The 20,697-nt window shown below is 38.5% G+C and overlaps 1 protein-coding gene across 2 annotated transcripts in view; it reads left to right on the forward strand.

Moving 5' to 3' along the window:
- MAP3K15 (mitogen-activated protein kinase kinase kinase 15) overlaps positions 1-20,697 on the forward strand; it is an 81,249-nt gene that overhangs the window by 55,475 nt on the left and 5,077 nt on the right. For both annotated transcript variants that reach the window (XM_064707148.1, XM_064707206.1), the window contains exons 13-22: positions 2,190-2,285; positions 3,700-3,787; positions 7,356-7,489; positions 8,097-8,224; positions 9,961-10,091; positions 10,404-10,509; positions 12,876-13,033; positions 16,182-16,365; positions 18,657-18,834; positions 19,502-19,676. In XM_064707148.1, the coding sequence (XP_064563218.1) occupies positions 2,190-2,285; positions 3,700-3,787; positions 7,356-7,489; positions 8,097-8,224; positions 9,961-10,091; positions 10,404-10,509; positions 12,876-13,033; positions 16,182-16,365; positions 18,657-18,834; positions 19,502-19,676 (1,378 nt within the window). The remainder of the gene's footprint in view (positions 1-2,189; positions 2,286-3,699; positions 3,788-7,355; positions 7,490-8,096; positions 8,225-9,960; positions 10,092-10,403; positions 10,510-12,875; positions 13,034-16,181; positions 16,366-18,656; positions 18,835-19,501; positions 19,677-20,697) is intronic.

The following is a 20,697-nucleotide window of genomic DNA, read 5'->3' on the forward strand; positions in this document are numbered from 1 at the left end:
CTACATTTAGAAAGTAGATTATGTATGTTAAGTTGGGCTGCTTGCTGCCAGAAGGCTGAGAGACAGAACACCAGAAGAGGAAAAAAATTTAACTTATCTCTCCTCTGAATTATGCAGACTTCAGCTAAGAATGAGAGGAACTGGTAGTTCAGGGAACAGTACAGGGAACACCAGGTGGGCTTTTGCCTTCTCTCTGAGCTCCTGAGTCTCTTCACTGGTGGATTTCGCCTTTCTAGGGACATAAATGGCCGTTGTCTGGGGCCACTTGTGTGACTGCATAAGTTTAAGTGCTTGACAAACCTTCTGATTCAAGAACAAGAAGAAATTCAGATACCTTATGGGTTTTGTAGTTCTGAAAGGAGGGGACTTCTAGGCTTTGGTCTTGACTAAGAGTGCCTGAAGTTTTAGGTCCCAGGTTTGCCTTCCCTGAGCTTGCATAATTTACCTAAGCAAGTAAACTCAGTGAAGTAGTATTTCTCTGAGTAATATGGGTGGCAGTTGAAAACCTGAAAGTGTGGATTTGGACATAGATTCTATAATAACTTCAGTCCTTTCTTCTAAAAGAAAAAGCAGGCTTTGGTTTAAATGAATTTTACATGGCATTTTATTCTATTACTCCAATGCAATGTGAATTACTGAAGTCTGTGGAACTTATTGAGAATAATTCAGCATAAAGTTTCTGTACCACATTAATTACCTTCAGTCAACACAATGCACAGAAATTAATCTTTGAGAAAGATAACTTTAATCAAAAGGATGCAAGCAATTAATTTCATTTGCTTTGACTTTTAATCACTGCTGAATGATTAAAAATTCACTGTATTACAAAGCCCAAAGAGGCAATCTTTTTTAAATTTATTGGAGTTATATGTTTGCTTTGTATGTGTAACTTCAAATTACTATACTTTTGAAATTCCGTTCCTTTAAAAAAATTGTGGTCTCATTTAAAATACACTCTTATCAAAACTCTTAAACTGTATTTATACTAACCAGTTCATCTTATATACCCCAAATATGACAATATTTATAATGCAGTATTGTTGCTTAGATTCTGTCTTGACTGTCTTATATTTGCCCCTGGAAGAGTCACCTTGCTTTGTCTCTTAGTTCTCAAGTCTGATGTGTGCTTGTCTGACTTGTTAGACTGGAAATTGCTATACTAAATGAAACTAAAGAATGGCACAGCTATTATTTTCACATTTTTCTAGAAAAGTTTTCATGCAAAATTTGGATTGTTTTGAGCATTGTCATGGTAGCCCTTAATGGTGCTTCAACGAGCAACATCAGCTGGTCATGTAACATGTGGCAACTTTGCTGTGTGCTGTCATGTATTTTAAGTAACTGGCTCAGCAGAAGATATGCAAAATAGAAGAGTTTGACTGAACAGAACAGGCAAGAATCTAAGAAATTTTATTAACCTAATGCACAAAAATACCTTAAGAAGCCTAACAACTTGAGATTACGTAGCAAAATACTTCAGTGCAAATGGTTGGTGAAAGAGGTTAATTCTTAGATTTTTTTGTATATTGATACTGTGTTTTATGGCATTTCAGTTTTTGCTTCAGTGCACTTATATGGGATATATATGACACTGGAACAGCACAATATGCAATAAATAATCCCTTTTTCAGAATTATTGCTGCAATTTGGATTAAATACTGGTCATCCCAAAACTAGTTTGTCAGTTTTAAGGCCATTAAAAATATAGACTGAGAAGGATCTGTTACACTGTTGGTATTTCCCAGTTCAGTTGTTTTTGTAGACAATGGAATCATACAAACCTGAAGTACTTTTCGATCTTTAAGGAAAGGTTTTCTTTTAATAGCTAAATTAGTGTCAAAACAATTCACTTTCCATTGAGGTGTCATCAAGTACCAAGCAATCTGATGGAATTGTGTAAAAGCAGAAGTGGAGGTGAACAATAAACCAACCTCAATACACATCAGTATTTTACCAAAGTAAGCAGCAGCTTATTTATCACAATGGAGGTAGGATTATAGAATATATAAATAAGGTGCAAACTCCTAGTTATAAGGAAAATATATGTAATTACATAGTGCTTCTCTGAGGTAATTAACTGTGAAAAATAGATTTCTTAAGTGTTCTTCATTAAAAAAAACCCTCCTCACTGCCCTATTTCTTACAATAGTTATATTCAAAATAACATTTTCCTAATGTGAATTTTACAGCATTTCCAAGTTTGATGAACGATGTTGTTTTCTTTATGTCCATGATAACTATGATGACTTTCAAATCTACTTTTCTACAGAAAACCAGTGTAGTAGGTGAGTTCAGTTTGTGTGAATGTTGCATGCCTTATCTATATCCTAAATAAAATTGATTTCATAAAGATTGAAAACCAATATTTTTTGCTTGAGAAACAGATTATTTCTTCATTTATTTTTTCTTGATGAAGAAGCAATGTAAGCTCGGTGGTGCTTAAAGTGATTAGAGTACCCACTATACTTCCTGTGTGATTCTGGTTAGTTTATCTACAAATCATTATGTCTGAAAAATGCTTAACCAGTTTAATCTAAATTACAGCTATTGTCTTATTTTTCTTTATCATGGCCATGTCATGTAAGGTGCTACAATTTTTCATGTTCCCTTTTGTGTCTGTTCAGTTTGATTTAAATAAGAGTATCTAAGTGTAATGAGAAATTCTAATTTAAATTGTGTCAGAGATCTGTGTTACCAGTTGTATCTGTGGTTAAATGTTTTCTGATGATCTGTTGTCCCTAAAAAGTAAGCGGGCTAACTGAATTTTAGGCCTAAATCTTTACAGACTAAATTCTGCCTTATGACTGGTAGTTGCAAATACATCTTCTGAATGGTCTAGGAGGGAGTTGTTAATATGCTTAGGTTTTGGAGCATTCACTATTTCTTGCAATAATTACTACTTATGTATTACATGGAATAAACTCAGGTTAAAGGAAATTACTAGCTTTTCAGTGTGCATTGCATAAAAGGCAGGAAACACTAAAATTAGTGTTACCTCCTCAGCCGTAATTTGCCAGTGCAATTGGTGTCTCATGAAACATGGCAACATTTTTCATGCCATATTCAGTGTGCTGCAGGAGTCCATTCAAGAGATGTCTCTGTTATTTAATAAAAGAGATATAAGAAATGAAATTATTAATATTTTAAAGATATTTAAGTAATTGTTAGCAATTTCTTATAGAATTTGGAAAAAAATGAGTTGCTCAGACAGGGAACTGCAGGAAAAAATGTTCTTGTACTTAGGTATCTCCATCCCAGAGAACTAGAAATTAGTTGAAACTCTGTTCTTCTAGCTACATTACTACTTTTATACTTTTAGCTTTTTGAGTGCCTGACAAAAAGCTAAAACATCTGATTTTCTGAAATACTGAGTAATCACACTTGCAGCCAAACATGTACTGAAAAAGTATGAGTTGAATCTACCAAGATTTTACTAGGCAATTGCAAAAACGAGCAACTATCAAGTTCTGCTACAACAAACATAATAATTTTATAAATAATGAGGCTTTTCAGTTGTGTTTGATGTTCTTCATCATTTAAAATGGGATAAATATGGAGAAAGTCAGTAATGAAAGCAAGCTGTGAACATGCTAGTCAGTTTATTAGCTTGAAAGCAATGCCCAGCTTGCAAGAATCTGTTTAATCTGCTTCCAAAAGGGTATTCTTCTTTGATCTTGTGCTTTGTATTTCTTTTTTTAGATTCTGTGTTTTAGTGAAAGAAATTTTGTCTGATGCAGTTGGTAGTACTTTGGAACTAGAAGGAGAAGTAGATGGAGACACATTAGAGGTATGTCAAGGATAAAAGATCTGAAAACTCTGAAACTTGTTCTCAGTCTTCCCTGCACTTTCATATCAGTAAAATAGAAAGATAAACATTATTTCAACTCCTTAATTGCATATGCAATTTAAATTCTTTCAAAATTATTTGTACATGAGATTTGCATTCATTTGAAAAGAATGAAGTGGGTCTGTTACTACTGTAAACTGCTTAAATCCTTAATGAAATGTGTTACTGTGTTTGTGTTCTCTTGTAAACAATGTACAGATAAGAATCAACTGTTATCAGCTGGCTCAAGTGGATAAAAAAGACAAAATATTAAATAAATGATTAAAAAAGCCATTACAAAGTAATTACAAAAACTTTAGTTTTTCTGCCTGGTACTTGATACCATTAGTACTCCAAGTAATTTCATTTGACAGGCTTCTGTCCCAGAGATATTGCAGGTATTATTGCAGATTAATACACTGTGCTTTTTTTCTTATCACTGTAACATCCATGATAGGAATCCAGTAGCTGTAGGCTTTCTTTCTAATTAGTACAGAGAGGAAAAAAGGAAAAACAACCAACTTGGAAAGGGTTATTCACATTTCATATGGATTTCATGTGAATCCAATGTCTTCATAAGAGAAAGTGACTCATAGCAGATGTCCACATTGAATACATAACCCTGTATTTATTGTTCTTCTTTTTATTTGTTTTGAAATCTGAAAAGCCACCATAGAAGGTAGGTTGTACGTTTTATTTGGACAAGCAAATTTAATCAATCAATTAATGAGCATGGAAACCCTCCTGTGGCTTGTTTGAGCTGGGCATCTTTCTGATTGTGTCTCATTCCAGCAATTCTCTTAGGCCAACCATTCAGAGCAGCTGTTCATGGCAGTGAGCTTTTGTAGGACTTGAGGCTTCAGGGGATGAAAAAGAAAATATAGAACTCTCTGCTGTACTGCTAAATGTAGTTTCATAAAGTGGGAAAGATGAGTTTGGAGTTTGTTTGGCCACAGAATTCTTTCCTCGGGCGGAAAGGACAAATACACACATCTGTTAAGCCCAGTTTAATACATCCATCTGTGGTCTTGACACAGCTTCAGGGCTCTGCCTTGGTACAGACAGGGTATTAACTATACAGTTAATAACTGCAGTTCTTTATATTACATAATTATGTACTCAGCTAATAGCAGGGCTATCTCCACACAACACAGTCTGTTCAGCTGTGTAACAGTCTCTCAGAGGATGTGAGCTCATCGTGGCTTGAGCCTTTTAAAAACTAAACTAAAAAAATCACTTGACAATGCATAGCAGGAAGCAATCCTGCATGAATGAATGACACATGGAGATGTGACTACAGAAATTAATTTTAAATCTTTGAGCTGTATCATCCTGCCTATCTTGAACTTTTCACAGTTGTCACCTTGTACTTATTGTCTTAGCTTATGACAGTGAAACAGAAATCAGGATTTCTGAAGGGGAGAAATAATTAGTTTAGTGTATAAATGAAGAAAGACAGTTAATGCCTTTTTGCAGCTTGAGATCTTACATTTAAGAAGTGACAATGAGGAAAATGCAGCTTTATGTGGTCTTGATAGGTTCCACTAATAAAGAGAAAACAGTTCTTACTGTTAATAAAACAGTTGTTTATATTTGGGGAAGAGGAAGAAATAGCCTCCTGCAAAGTCTGGGGGAAGAAAATCTGATTTCAGTCAAAATCCTCAAGAGCATGTTGTTGCAAGGGGTTGTATATTTTATGTATAAACTGCAGTCTAATTTTACAGCTAGCAAGTATTTTGAAGGAGTGTGAATGTTGCAGTTCCTTAAGCCCTGGGTATTCACTTCCATATATTGATAAGAAGTTGCTATCACTTTAAGAATACCTGCTGTGCCCCAGTTGGATAATCTAAAGAACACTCTGCCTTACAGAAGGTCAGATATGAACACTTGTTTACTTGTACCTACTGGTTGGATTTCACAGCCAGTGGATCACTTATTCAGATTTTTGGCAACCAACAGTGGTTAATTCAATATTTGTAGATGTTGGGATGAGAAGAGGCAAATGTAAAGTGACATCAAGTATATACAAGTCTATTAAACTGTCTACTAACTAACACTGAACTCTAAATACCAACAATTTTCGTCTATCATGGGACCCAGACTGGAGAACATAGATTTCCCCACAGTAATTAAAGGGCTGGCTTAGGACCAGTGTGTTGCAGATGGGGTTGCTGTCAATCCTAAATTCTGCAATGTGACTGCTGTCTTTTTTTTTGCACAGTTTTATGTCATATGATAGCTGTGAAAGCTGGATGTGCTCCTACCAAAGAACCTGGCAAGTTTTGCATATGGCGTTTTGGGTCAGTTATGCCTATCGTGTAACGAGATTATGTTGTGAACTGTGAAGTGCTGAAATGTGGTAAATGGAGCTGTGCTAAAGCTGTGCTTGCTAGAGTTTAGTTCCACTGAGCAGAATATGCTGTTAGGATAAGTGACAGACGGGTTTCCTTTAGCACATTCCATACAGCAGCATGAAACTTGCCATCTTTGCTGAGGTGAAGAGGGGGAGTGTGGATACTGCAGCAGCAGAGCTGCCATGTGAACTGGGAAGGCACATCAGAGGAATTCTCCAAGGCTGCATTCTGTCAGAGAGTTACATTGGACAATGCAGAAAAAGTGGTCATTGGCAGAAAAGTCCATAGTTATAGCCATTGTAAAGGCCACATGAGGCCACAGTTTTCCCATATGGAATATCCTCTTGGATGTGGGAAGATACTAGGGGAGATCTGAGTACTCCTGACAATATCTGAGACTATGAAGTTGTCTAGTTCCTTTCATCTTTTATCAGTTCCCTGATTTGAATCATGGATGTGCTGTTCAACCCAACTTCCATAACAAATTTGGTTTTATGTAGTGTCTGAGGTACACTTCCATTAAACATCATTCACTCCTTTAGAGTAGGTGGGTTCTGTCACAAGGTCACTATATGAGGTGGTGTAAATTAGTGTAACTTTGCTGAAGTCAGTGAACCAGCATTGAGTTGTTCAGCTGGAAGTATGACCAAGCATGTTTCAGCAGCAGTGAAAACCATCATTATATTTAATAATTTGTTGACAAGATGAACATTTTTTCTGCCCCTTGGAAAAATCTCATTGTGAGAGGGGATGTCCTAGGGTGACTATATGGTCCAGTTACTTTTATCTATTCATTAAACCACTGGGTTTCAAAATTTTAGGTTATGTTCCACATATTTAGATGTTCTGAAGGCTCTGTCAGCAGTTCTTAGAGACAATACACAAATGGCTTCTTTTGACAACAATGTTTCATTGAATTTGGTTTACTGGTATGTTCCCTGTTTGGATGAATGCATCTTTCTCAAAGCTGGTTAAAGAAGTTTGTATTACAAAGCAAGTAAGATGGAAATTTTACAAGTTGTGTAAAGCACAGGGCTGGTGGGTAACCTGCTTTCCTCCAGCTGCACTGCAGCAACACCTTTGTGCTGGGCTAAACTGGCATTAAGGCTCTCTGTAATGTCAAATGTTAGTGATAACAATTTCTGTGCTGCTTTGTTTATCTTTTCTGCTTGCAGTATGAATATGATTATGATGAGAATGGTGAAAGGGTAGTTCTAGGGAAAGGCACTTATGGAATAGTTTATGCTGGAAGAGACCTTAGCAACCAGGTCCGAATAGCCATCAAAGAAATACCTGAGAAAGACAGCAGGTAAGACCTAGTTCATTGTTACGTACACACTGTGAACAAAAATGCAGTTGTTTTTTGAAATTTTGGCTCTTCTTGTCATGTATTTCTGTGTGGTTAGTTTATAAAATGCCAGTATACTGAAATTCAATTACTATTACTCCTGCTATCCAAAAGTACCTTTTTGAGAATAAAGATTTTGTATTTTTAGGGAAAATATATGATACATATCATGAATATGACAGTTTAATAATCCGTATGTATATCTTACATTCCAGGAGACATTGGTTTTAGGTTGCAGTTGTATCTCACTTGTATCCTTTTTGAGGAGGGTGAAAATCATGAGAGGAGCACTGGAGTCAAAGACAGTGCTATGTATTGATACAGAAAACACACATATCAATTCTTGGAGGGCATGTTTCTCCACCAGAGTTCCTCTGAGCTCTTGTCTCTGTACTTTTTTGGAATAGGCAGTGAATGATGCTGCATTTTAAGGTCGTGGACAAGATGTTTGATGAGAATTGGAGTGATATCTAAAATGCATTCTGTTGTCAAACTAGCATTTAAGCATAGCCTCGAACCTTTTGCTGCATGATGAAATAATCCTTGGTTCTTTTCTTTTTTTTAATAGGTATTCTCAACCTCTTCATGAAGAGATAGCACTGCACAAATATTTAAAGCATCGCAACATTGTCCAGTATCTTGGATCTGTTTCAGAAAACGGGTACATTAAGATTTTTATGGAGCAGGTGCCAGGAGGTTTGTATCATGCTGAGTTTGGTCTGCCAAAGGAAAAGCATTTGGGACTCCAGACTGACTGAATGTCAATAGATAAGCACTTAATGTGTTTGTGCACTCTGTATGGCTTTTCTGTTGGGACATTAACTGTATAAGTCCTTTTTCTCATAGAAAGTGTAAATTTGAAGAGTACAGGTCCCAGTACCCTCTCCCCTTTCTATAATAATTCTAAACCTAGAGAAAAGTCATTAAAAGTATTTGGTTTCAAATACTCATGTGTTACAAAATAGTGGAGTTCGAGCTGTATAGTCCATTGAGCTCAAGTGTCTGAATGATGACTGGAGCCTTCAGTGTAAGTTTCTTTTTGAGCAGTAGTGCTGGTAGACCAATTAAGTACTGTTTTTTAGCTGCTGTGTAGAAAGGACTGCTATTCCCTAGGTAGATTAGAGATTAAAGTGAGATGTGTTCCTTGCTCATAATTTCCAGTTTCACTCCTCCAGCTTCCTCTGCTGGAGGAAGATGATGTGAAATCTCTTTGTAACCTCTGTACGTTGTTTCCATCTCCATTTTGCTATTTACTCTTCAGAGTCAAGAGTGTATCAGAATGAGTGTTAGGATTTGCATTATTTTAACTTGCAAAGTGAAAACAGAAATAAGAAAAATGGGGGGAAAAGTTCAGATTTTCTAAGAAAGGTCCAGACAAACATTCAAAGTGTAATTAAATGCATCCAGGACATTAAGGGATGTAGGGAAATTATTTCATTTTTTGAATCTTTGTGACCTTCTCACCTGACAGCTGAGACACTTTGACCTGCATCACTCATGCAGATGTGATGAAATTATACCAACACTTCCACTTGTTTTCCCACACTTGTTCACAGTGTCAGCTGGTGTTGTTTCCTCTTCATATATGCACAGTAAAGTGTACTGTGATTAGTTGCTAATAGCAAGATATTACTGAACCAATTTAGATATTTTAAACTCTGTAGCCAGTCTTAAAATGAAAACAGCTGTTCAGATTATATGAGATTCTTTACTTTAGAAACTTCACTTTAGAAAGCTGTCTGTTCCTTTAGCTGAATTTTCCTGGCCTTAAGTAGACCTACTCTACTTAGTTTATTTTGTGCTGAATAAGTAAAACTGTTCTTTGTTTTGCCCCATGATTTAAATATTTGTGTTCTTTAAAGATTAGTTTTATTAGAATTGGGGATGTGTAGATGGCCCATTTCCTACTCTGAACATACATTCAGGGTTTTTTTTCAGGAGCTTTCTTTCCTGTCTCTGAATATTGCCAGAGGTTGATGCCATATTTGTAAAGAGGAGGCTCTCTCTAATATAGATTCTGCCCTCCCTGCCTCAAGAAAATCAGCTTGTCTTTGCCCATACCTGTGGTTTATGAAGCACAATGTACAACATGGTAGAGTGTTTCCTTTAGTCCTTGTTTCATTATGGGCTACATGGCTGCTAGTTGTAGTCTCAGTAGTTGTTACAGTGAAGTGAGGGGGATGGATCCAGCTCTGTCAGAACATTTATTCTTGTTGTGGGAGTAGAACCTGACCTGGCAAATAAGAAATAATCAGTCCAGTGCAGCAGCAAATTATTTTCTATGAGTGATCTATCAAGAATTTGGCATAATCATGGGTACTGCTTTTCCTTTATATTAGGGTGTTGAGCAAAGGCTTTATCCAGACTTACATGTCTCATGTTAATTTGGGGAATTTGCCATCTTGATACACTTTCTTCTTAAACCTCTGTAGGCAGCCTCTCAGCTCTCTTAAGATCTAAGTGGGGCCCAATGAAAGAACCTACAATTAAATTTTACACTAAGCAGATTCTGGAAGGCCTCAAGTATCTCCATGAGAACCAGATTGTACACAGAGATATAAAGGTAATGTTTCCTTTTGTGTGTCTTGTTTGATTTGCTTTTTATCTTTACTTCAGTTGGTTTTGCTTTAATCTGAAGTAGATTTTTACTAGGATTTCATGGAAGCTGAAAACAAAAGGAAAGCATAAATCTTCTCCTGGTGCTCCTAGAATATTGCTTTGTAGAAAGATGTATTTCAAAGCTAAGTGCAAACTTGAAGGAGTATTGAGATTGAGAATCTGTATTTTTCTGCCTCCCCCTCCCTGTTTGCTGCCTCCCTCTGTCTTCCTCCACCCTCACCCCCTTCCCTCCTTCCCTCTCCTACCCAAACCACAGGGGGACAATGTTCTGGTGAACACCTACAGTGGCGTGGTTAAGATATCAGATTTTGGTACTTCCAAACGGCTGGCAGGAATCAATCCATGCACTGAAACCTTTACAGGTAAGATTAATCTAGCAGAGTGTTTAAGGGTTTTCATGACAGGTTTAGCATTCAAGCCAAGAGGCTCTTTGGCTTAGTGATGAAAACACTGTTTGCAGGGCAGAGTAAATGGGAGTGTGGTCACTATAAACATAGGCTTGATAGCTTTCTTGACATTTTTTTAAGTTTAACTCTCTTCCGTTTTACTTTCTGGGGGTAAAAGTTTTTCTTCAAAGTGTTCCTTAAGTAGCAATTGATTGTTGCATTTAGATCTTGAAACACTTGAATTTAGCAAATTTTTCATTTAACAATCTTGGTATTAGTAACTTACACTTGCACACTTTCTAGATGTATGTTTAGAAGTGCAGAAAACCAAACTCAAAATTATGAACCATTTCGGTTTTGAGGTATTAATTATACAACCCTACCAACTGGCTAACTACAATAGAGAACGGTTTACAGGAAAATTTTGGGCTGATGTGTTTCAGCTTTCAATACAACAAGGTTTTAAAGACTTGTAATATTCAGGGAAAACAAAAATTGCTGAGCAAAAGGGGAAACTCCACATTAAAAAATGAATATGTGGTCACATAGTTTCTGTGATCAGTGGACGTGGGTAACATGGTAGTTTTGCTTGTTATATGGCCTTATGCAAAGGCTGATAGCACAAGCCTCTTACTTGCCTGCAGTTTAAGTAAATGGTACACAGACAAAGCCACTAGTCATGGATGGCTTCAGAGTGGAAGACAAAAGATAACAAACTTCACTTAAGTGAAAATCAAGACTTCCTTTACCTCTCTGGTTGTATGTCTGCAGCTCCTCCAGCTTTCTTACAAAGGAAGCCATGCAAATAAAATTAAGGTTCTGAAGGAACTTACCTTTCTCAGTTATTTTTACTCATTGTATCACTTGTTATCATTCTCTTTGCCTGTGTTTTACATGCTCCTCAGTGAATTTTTTAGCAACTGATTGTCAGTAGGGATGATATATGGAGAAGTGATATCTTAAGAAAAGTCACCATATTGTAATAAAAGGAGGTAACTCTTTCCTTGTGCCCTTCTTTCTTCTCTTGCAAATTTTCAGCCCTGTTTGTGCCTTTGGGATGTAATTTGCCATGTGAATAAATACTTAAAGTTATAATTTTGGATTTAAATCAGTAAGTAAGTAGCTATATCCCAGAGGACCTTAAAAGGTTTTTAGAAATTTGGTTTTGTTCTGTAATGCAGTACATAAACCCTTGGTTTTAGGCATTATGTAATAAAATCACATGGTTTGAAGATCAAGACTTCTGATGGTTTAAACATGACATCCCTCCATTCAAGACACACAGCCTGAGGGCAAAGCTGTGGCTTGAACTTTCATTCTGCAGCAGTCACATTCAATGAGCATATGATTCCCTTGTACCTTCACCACATGTCCACTACTTGATAGTTCACAGCTCTGTGGCAGTATAGTTTTATTGCATTTTGAGGAAGAAAAATAATTTCATTTACAGATGTCGTAACAGAGCTGGTAGAAATTTTAAGATTATGGTTTTTTCTTTAAATTTCTTAAAGGTGGAGAAAGAGCTGTAGTGTTCAAAACAGTCTGAGCTTAAAGAGCTTTCTGCTGTTGGTGGTGTGGGCTCTTCCACAGACCTCATTAGCTGTGTTAGTGAATGTTTCAAAAACAGTGATGCCAAATTGACCATCTTTTATTTAATTTTTTACTGTACTGTTCTTTATCAGCATTATTACTAGTACACTCAGGTTGTCTACAGGCAGGATCTTATTTTGTCAATCTGTATAACTTTAGAAATTCTAACCAGCTGGTTTGTTGGGTTGGATTTTTGTTTGTTTTTTGGTTGGTTTTGCTAACTTTGGATGTCCAAAATTCCAAGCACATCCAAGGCATCCTGGAATTCTAGACTAACTATGATGAGTTGCCTTAGTTATTGCCCTGTATTTGCAAACTAGCTTTTCTTCAAACTAACCGTTTGAAATTCCCTGTCACTAGTGTTCTCATTATTGGGGTAAAATATGAAGAATTATTCTCATGAAGACTATCTGTCACTTCTCAGATTTTGCCATCTCTTACATGCATAATCTTTAAAAGTTGGTGTCTGCAAAAATTTCATATAATTTTATTTTCTGGGGAAGCTATTGGATTATGTGGTGTATAGACTTTCAGCATTTGAAACCTTGTGTTAGAAAGGAGGGGCAAAAAGATAGTTTTAAAAAAAGATGCTATAAAATAAGTTTTTGTTTAGTTTTCAGTGCTGATATGGGAGATAAGGTATTTGGCTATACAGGTTGCATTTCACAACTTTTGGCTTGTTGAGTGTTGTGTTAATCCTCCTTAATAAGAATGAAGAATGTACACTTGGCTTCTCTTTTTGTCCTGACCAGGAACCTTGCAGTACATGGCTCCAGAAATCATCGATAAAGGACCACGAGGATATGGTGCTCCAGCTGACATCTGGTCCCTGGGCTGTACCATTATTGAGATGGCAACAGGCAAACCTCCTTTTCATGAACTAGGGGAGCCCCAAGCTGCAATGTTTAAAGTAAATACAGCTTTTTTGCTTTAGAGTTGATGAATTATCAATTATAGCTTAATTTCATAATATTAATTGGTAATAACATTGTCTTACGTGGCTTGTTTTGCACAAAGCCATAGTCTGACCTGTGTTTTTAACTCTTGCTGAGAGATCCTCCCCTTCTCTAAGCTGAATTGCTCTAGGGGGTGATCAGTTATTTTTGTGCTGGAAATAGGTCATGACTCAGAGCAGCAATCTGAAAAATGAGTGAAGGCTTATGAAAACTAATATCCCCTGTGTTACTTTTTTCAGCTACTGCTCTTGGTTTATGATTTCCTTCTTGTAACCAGTCTCCCCAGTAATGACAAACAAGTTATTTCTGCTCCTTTAAGTAATTTTTGTAAGCTTCCTTCCCAAAGGAAAATGTTTTAGAGGCCCAGTCTCTGCAACAGGGATGCAGGAAGATGTGGTGGAAAAGGGCAGGGGATTAGCTCTCCAGCATGTATTAAAGGAGTAAAATACTCTGCATTTTCCATTCCAAGTCCTTCTGGTCATAGCTTCCTCCCCAGTAAACTGTTGTCTCTATTACATTGTTTCTCTTAGTGTATCTGTTTTCAAATGCAAAAATTAACACGTGAGAATCCTTCAGATAGTTTTGACAATAAAAGTTTTAAAGAAGTTACTTGTTCTATCTCTGTAACTAACAGGAATGTAACAACTATGATGTTTCAAATAAGTAGACTGAAAATTTTTGGTTCTTCCATTGGCTTGCAGTAGACCTTTAGTAAAGCACTAAAGTTTTCAGTTATGCTTTAGAATTCTCATTCTTATAGTGGGGAAAATAACTTAGCAAACTGCTTTAAATTACCAGTGCTGTAATTTTTTCATGTATCTTGTTGGAAGCCACTGTATCATCATTAATGCAACCATGGTGGCAAAATCAAGTCTTTATCAATAGGTACAGAGATCTGGGCTGCAGTTCAGCATAACATGTAATGTCATACATCATACTAGGCCTGTGAGTTGTCCCATGAACCACTGCTAAAAGGCAAAAAAAGGATGATTATGAGTTTTGATACACTTATTTTAGTGGTACAATAGGTCACCTTGGAGCTGTCAACTTGTGGCATACCTCAAAAGAATCTGCCTGGGTGAACATGGTTTGGCTCACTAAAGCTTTCCTGAGGGAGCCATGGAAAGAGACTTTTCCACATCACTGTAAATGTCAGATACAATTCTGTTGGCAGATGCCTTTTAACCTTATGTACCTGGCATGTAGTTGTGACTGCTGAATGAGTTACACATCTTATTTTCAGCACTGTTTAATGGAAGGTTTTAGCATTCTTATTGCAGACTGCATTAATGTACCACAGGCAGGCATTTGGTTTTGTTTCCTGTTTCTTGCCTCTGCTGGGACCTGTTTGAAATTGTGTCTTGCTAGGCACCTTAGGTTACAAACCATGTTTTCTTTTTCTGTGTAATGAAAGTAAGCAAGCTGGAAGCTGAATTTGAAACAGGCTGGCTGGGCAAACATGTAAAAAGAAGTCTGGAAAACTTGGAATATTGAACTTTTGAGGTGCCCACCTCCATACATGAATGCTCTGTTGTGCTTAGGGCAGGTGAGGAGAGGGAAGGTTTAAATCTCCCTGTGCAGTCACTTTAGAAATTGCAAATGACCAAAGAGTTGGGCAGAGTAGAGAAAAGGGGCTATAGTAAACCAAGAACTGGATAGGTCCTGGCTGAGTGTGCATTTTGTGGTATTTATTCTATGAGCACAGAACGTGTGCATCTGTGTCTATGTGAAAGAAGTGCAAACAAATGGCATTCAGTGGAGACCAAGTACACTAGTGTTGCCATAGAATTTGCAGGTGGTTGTGACAAAACTTAGTCCCCTTGAGCAACAGAGATTAAGACAAGATCAGAGACAAGCTTTCAAACTTCCTGACCTGGCCCTGGTTTAAAATTTTCCTAGATTTTGTTCTTGTTGCATAAGAGTAAAACTTGGCACCAGAGTGCTGCCAGTTTGTGGCACTGAGCCTTGAATGTGCTCAGGTCATGGTTTGGAAGGCCCTAAAGCCCTATTAGCATTTTATTACTGCACTGTCATTCAAACAGAAGCAGCACTGCTCAGCATTTTTTCCTTCAGTTTGTATTCAAGCTGAACCAGTATTGTGAGCACTTAATAGTGCCACAGTTAATGCAGTTCTTTAATGAGATTATTTGAAAGCAGATGGCACTTCACTGCTGGGCTGCTGTCTCCCTTGTGGACACTACCTTTGTGCTTGTTCTCCAGGATGTGTTTTGTGTAAAGATGCTGAGACTACAAACCATAAACTCTCCAGACGTGTGCATATAGTGCACACAGGTTGTACAGTTCTGGCTTCCAAACAGTTCTGCCAGATTGACATTAGAGAATAAGAAGGCAGCAAGGAGCTGGAAAAATCACTGGGGAGCAACCTGTAGAAGTACATTTTTCATTACTTGAAGACAGAGTCTTAAAAGAGACTCATTAAAGTAATGACTTAAAATAAGAGTAATTACTTAAAGAATGGATTAACAAGGATCTTGTTAAAGCTTTTGACATCATGTGAATTTTAATTAAGTAACACTGAAAGACTTGAGAAGACATCTGGCCCGAGAAGGGGGGATAGTGACAAGGTCTGGCAAGGTCAGTGTGTGTATTTGAGCAAGGAAGTTTGTCAGTAGCAGGAGCAGAAAGGGTGTAGCTCCAGGCTGTTGGTGATAGAGGAGGAAATTATGGGCAAGAATATGCTGGAGGAGTCAGCAGGAGAGACACAGGAGAGACTCAGCTGTGAGCAGGGGTGATGGGAAACATGTGCAATAGCTGGAGGGGTTTGTGGCTGGTCAGAGGAGGAGTACTTGAAGCACTTGGTGCCAATAATGCCCAGATACCAAGACTGCCTGAAAGCAGATGATTAGATACATCCATACCTTGACATTTATGTAATATCACATGGATATTTACACCATGTTTGCCATGAAATAAAACAGGATTTGAACCTTGTTGTCACTTCACTGCTTTACATGGGACCTGGATGACTCCTTTTCTACAAGAGTCAGGAGAAGTGTGAGCAAATGTATTATAAGAGCTTTGGCCCATGATCTCCTTGAAGTTGTTTCATAAAAATAATTAGTATTCGTGTTTTACTTGCAGGTTGGGATGTTCAAGATTCATCCTGAAATTCCAGAATCAGTGTCTGCTGAAACAAAGGCCTTTATTTTGCTCTGTTTTGAACCTGATCCTAGTAAACGTGTTACAGCATCTGATTTGCTCAGAGATTCTTTCCTGAAGCAAGTGAACAAGGGCAAGAAAAGCAAAATTGCATTCAAGCCTTCAGGTAAAAAATTATCAGCCAAATCCAAGTCAACATCATCATTAAGTGTTATATAAAAGATTGGAATCATTAAGAACTTTCTTTTGCAAAGGACATTTATTGTGCCAGGAAACAGCAGGAACTCAGCTATTAAAAATGTCCGTGATTTTTGATTATACATATTTAAATTTAATAATTCCCAGAAAATGAAGTGCCTTGCTTATTTTGTATTTTGCTTGCTGAAACCTCCCAAGGTCATTTTTCCTCTCCTCAGAAATAAATGCCTCATTTGTAGTAAATTAAAATTAGAAGAGTGACATTTGACAAAGACTTTCCAAAGCAGTTCTGCATTTTAGATTTGCAAATATATACACTTCAGAGGTCTGAGTTTCATAGAGTTTGACACCTGAAAATGTGGGTCTATTAGGTGTTGTGTTTGGGTCAGCATTTCAAACTTGATACATAACATTGAAATTTGGCATAAAGGTGCTAAAGTAGCTGTCTAATGGGTTGTTTTGTTTTATCTGCATAGTGTGTTTCTTTTTCCCTCACCCCCAAATATATTAGCCACTTGCTCAGTGATAAGATAAGGGACCTTAATATAGACCTGCCAAATAAATCAAGGAACTGCCTGTTTCAAAACAGGGGAAGGCACTGGTCTTTCTTTCTGCACACACACTCCCAATGCAAATTGAAGTTCTTCCTATTTTTCAGCCCTTTCTCTTGGGACAGCAGCTCTCAATTTTCTGTCCTACTGAGATGCCTTGCACCAGGTTTCATGAGGTGACATACAGTGTTTCATTTCTGTGACTGTTTAACAGGCATCAGTTCAGTCATCTGAACATCACTCATGTGCCATGGAGTATGTCAGAGCTTTCTGAACAACTTTCAACTTCTAGCTCTCATCCTTCCCTCACCTCCAAGAATTTGTAGTGACAAGCATCAAAAACTTTTGTCATATTTTAGCTCCATGGGTATGTTTGCCTTGGGTTGAGAGAACTTTACCTTTCCTGCCATACAGCTGCAAACTGGCAATCAGGATTACAGTAAACTCTCAACATCTGGTTGGTTTGGTCTCATCATTGGTTTGTTTTTTTGTTTTGTTTTATTTTTAATTTTTTCTTATTTTTAAGATGAATTGGAAAGGGAGAAGAGACTTCCTCCAAGCCAGTGCTGAGAGGGAGAGTCCTTGCTAAGGGCGGGGGCACATGTGAGTGAGGCAGATAGCTCAGGTATGGAGAGGGCAGTTTGGTGCCCATTAAAGGTGAGGAAGACACGTAGTAGAGTGGTCTCTGCTTAGAGAGACAAGGCTGTGGTGGAGCAGCAGATGAACTTCTTGGTTCAGTTCAGGCTCTTCAAACTGCTGATGTCCATTGGAGCCACTTTGTGCAGCCAGCACCAAGGGGGATTGTGTGTATGTGTGAGAGAGGATAACAAAATAGCATTTCCTGTGAGTATCTGTGCTGTCTTTGGGTTTAGCAATTAACTTGTTAAAACCTTTTATTGCTTGTTCATGCAATGATTTTGAATTGTGTTACTGCTTTTTATCAACAAGGTTACTTGTCCCTCAGCCATTTTGCAAAATGAGGTCCTGAAGTCGGTGAAGATGATCACAGCTGTTGAAAGCATGTTGCCCTTTTTGGCCTAGTTCTGCTGTGGTGTGTTCTTAAGTCTGTTAGTTGCTCCCCCATTTTCTGTATTAAATGGTTTAGGAAGGTCCCAGGACTTCCTGCTGTTACCCTGTCAGTTAGGTTACTATGGAAATGAAACTGCTCCTCCCCTGGTTTCTCTTATAAAGTGAAAGTGTTTCCTCCTTGGGTTCTGTCAATCACCCCTTTTTCTCCTCCCAGGTTTCGAGAATTTTCTTTTCTCTGGGAGTTATGGTTGGCTGTAGCCCTGGAGCCCCTCCTATGATTTATAACAGTTGGTTACTTTGATATATCAGTTATGTTTCGTACCCTCAAATATGTATTTCTATTGGTAGCCGGGTTTCCCTGCCTTCTTCCCCCCTTTTCCCTTAAAACCCTCTCCTGCCCCTTGTTCGGCGCCATTTGCTGGGTGTTTTCCCCTCCTTGTTGGTTCTTCTGTAATAAACCGACAGTTTACCCCCAGCAAGTGGTCGCCTCCTAATTCGTCTCTCACTGCGCTGCTCCGAGCTATCCCCCCAGCTCAGCCCGAGGCCAAAGCCGCCGAGGGGAGCTGTTTTCTGATGCGCAGGGGCCCTGGCCTTCGCCCCTCACCAGATAGCCGGATTCCAGGGCCGGTCACGCCCCCGCGCATAGTTCTGTCACCCATTTTACCATGTCTGTTCCCAGATTATACTCGGAACACATCCCTGCCCCTGCCCATCCATGGGGAGCAGGCTGGCAGTAGCAGCAGTGAGCACGGCTCTGTTTCACCAGACTCTGATGTACAGCATGAGGTGTTTTTCGAAAGGCCAAAGAGATCCATTTCAGAGATTCAGACAAAGCATCCCATTTCTCATTTACTAAGGTAAAATATTTGCTTCTCACTTGACACCCATGAGGGACTCTGTGGGTGTAATTCATATTTTATTTTGCCTGATGGCAATTTTTTCACATAATGGTTAGGTAAACACATGTGTTAATCAGGAAGTTGCATAGACAGATTACCAGTTAATGTAAACATTGTCTATATTTAATAATGAACAATCATTCCTCTCCTTTAAGGTTTCCATGTACTTTTACACTTTTCTTCCTCCTGTGAGTAAATGTCAGTGGTCTTATTGATTGAGTTGATACGGATTTAGGAGTTAAGTGAGGATTTGACCCTTCCATGTACTCATGACAAAATGGGAAGCAGAAATACAGTTCTGCTCCTCCAAAAGTACAAAGCAATACTTCCAAATGAGTATGTTACAGTATGGGTCCAGAAAAATATTAGTGGTTTCAGCTTTCCTCCCCAAAGCTGACATTAATGCCAGCTTCTTAGCAGGGGGAAATCAGCCATGTGGGTTTTGAGTCAGCAGAGGATCTGAGCCATCATCTGTCTCAAAAATAGCATTTACCAGTCTGATCAATCTGCTGCTGTAGTTTGAACTGAGTTTTTAACCCCAGAAGTGTCCTTGCTCCCTTGTGGCAGTCCTGGTGCCTTGCTAATGCTGAGTCTCTCTTGTGCCTGTGCTGGGTGGCTGCCACAGCGTCCCTGACGAGGGCTCGGCCTCGGAGGACAGGAGCGCCTCTCCCTCCGTGGAGGACAGGGATTCCGGGCTGTTCCTGCTGCGCAAGGACAGCGAGCGCCGAGCCATCCTCTACAAAATCCTTAAGGAGGAGCAGGACAAAGTGGCTTCCAATTTGCAGGAGTGTATTGCACAGGTAATTTCACTTCAGCTCACCTTTTCCCATCTCAAAGAGAAAATAATGTGCCAAGATGTATTCCTTTTCTTAAAATAAATAAATGAAGGTGTTTGGATATATTGAATATGTGAAGGTGTTTGGATTGTTCCTTCTGAGTATCTTTAATCTCTGAGACCTGTAACTGTGTGAGCTGTTTGCTATTGTGTGAATGGGTAGCAAACACCATCTTTTAGCTGCTTGGGTTTATATGAGGGAGAGGTTTGGGCATTTGATGTGGGATTTTGGAGGGCTGAAGTTGATGGGTTGGGTGGTTTTGATGTTGTCTTTTCTTCTGGCTTTTAAGGACATGGAGCTAAACTATCACATAGTAATAGGTATATTCTGCTTTAAAGGTAGAGACCTGATTAGCAATTTTTGAGAAAACATTTGTTAACTAGGTGCCAGGATCACAGTATGTGAATCTTCAGAAAGCTAAGGTAGATTTTCAGAAGAGGGGAAGGTTGAGTCGGAAGTTTTACTTACTGTGAAGAGGAGCAAGAAAATAATCATAGAATGGTTAATGCACAGCCATACATTGCCACACACCTGTAACACCCTTTCCTTCTTAATGTCTGCCTGTGATGAGCCTCTCTGGTGAATGTGACTTTTGCTCATACCCTTGTCAGTGATTTTTGGGCAATCTCCAGCACACTTGTTCGTGACACTGTCCCATCATTTATTCTTACTAAAGCTCTGTTTTTTCACCTGGACTGTGCTCCCATAAAGGGGACCATGCTGACTCGGTGTGGTGTCCCCAGCCAGCTGTTGGCATTTGTGGCTCAGCTGTCAAGCCCTGCTGCTCCATGGTCAGCTCTGCCCAGCCCAGGGTTTGCTGCTCCCTGTGCTCCCTTCCACAGCAAATGCACCACAGGGGCTCCTGTAGGGCTCTACAGACCACAGACTCAGGCTGGGGAAGCAACTGGAATACATTTCTGCTCTGAGCTTAAACTGCAAAACAGCTGATAGCCTTACAAACAATTAAAATTCAGAGTCAGAAATA

This window comes from Zonotrichia leucophrys, chromosome 1, assembly GCF_028769735.1.
Source record: "Zonotrichia leucophrys gambelii isolate GWCS_2022_RI chromosome 1, RI_Zleu_2.0, whole genome shotgun sequence".
Taxonomy (NCBI): domain Eukaryota; kingdom Metazoa; phylum Chordata; class Aves; order Passeriformes; family Passerellidae; genus Zonotrichia; species Zonotrichia leucophrys.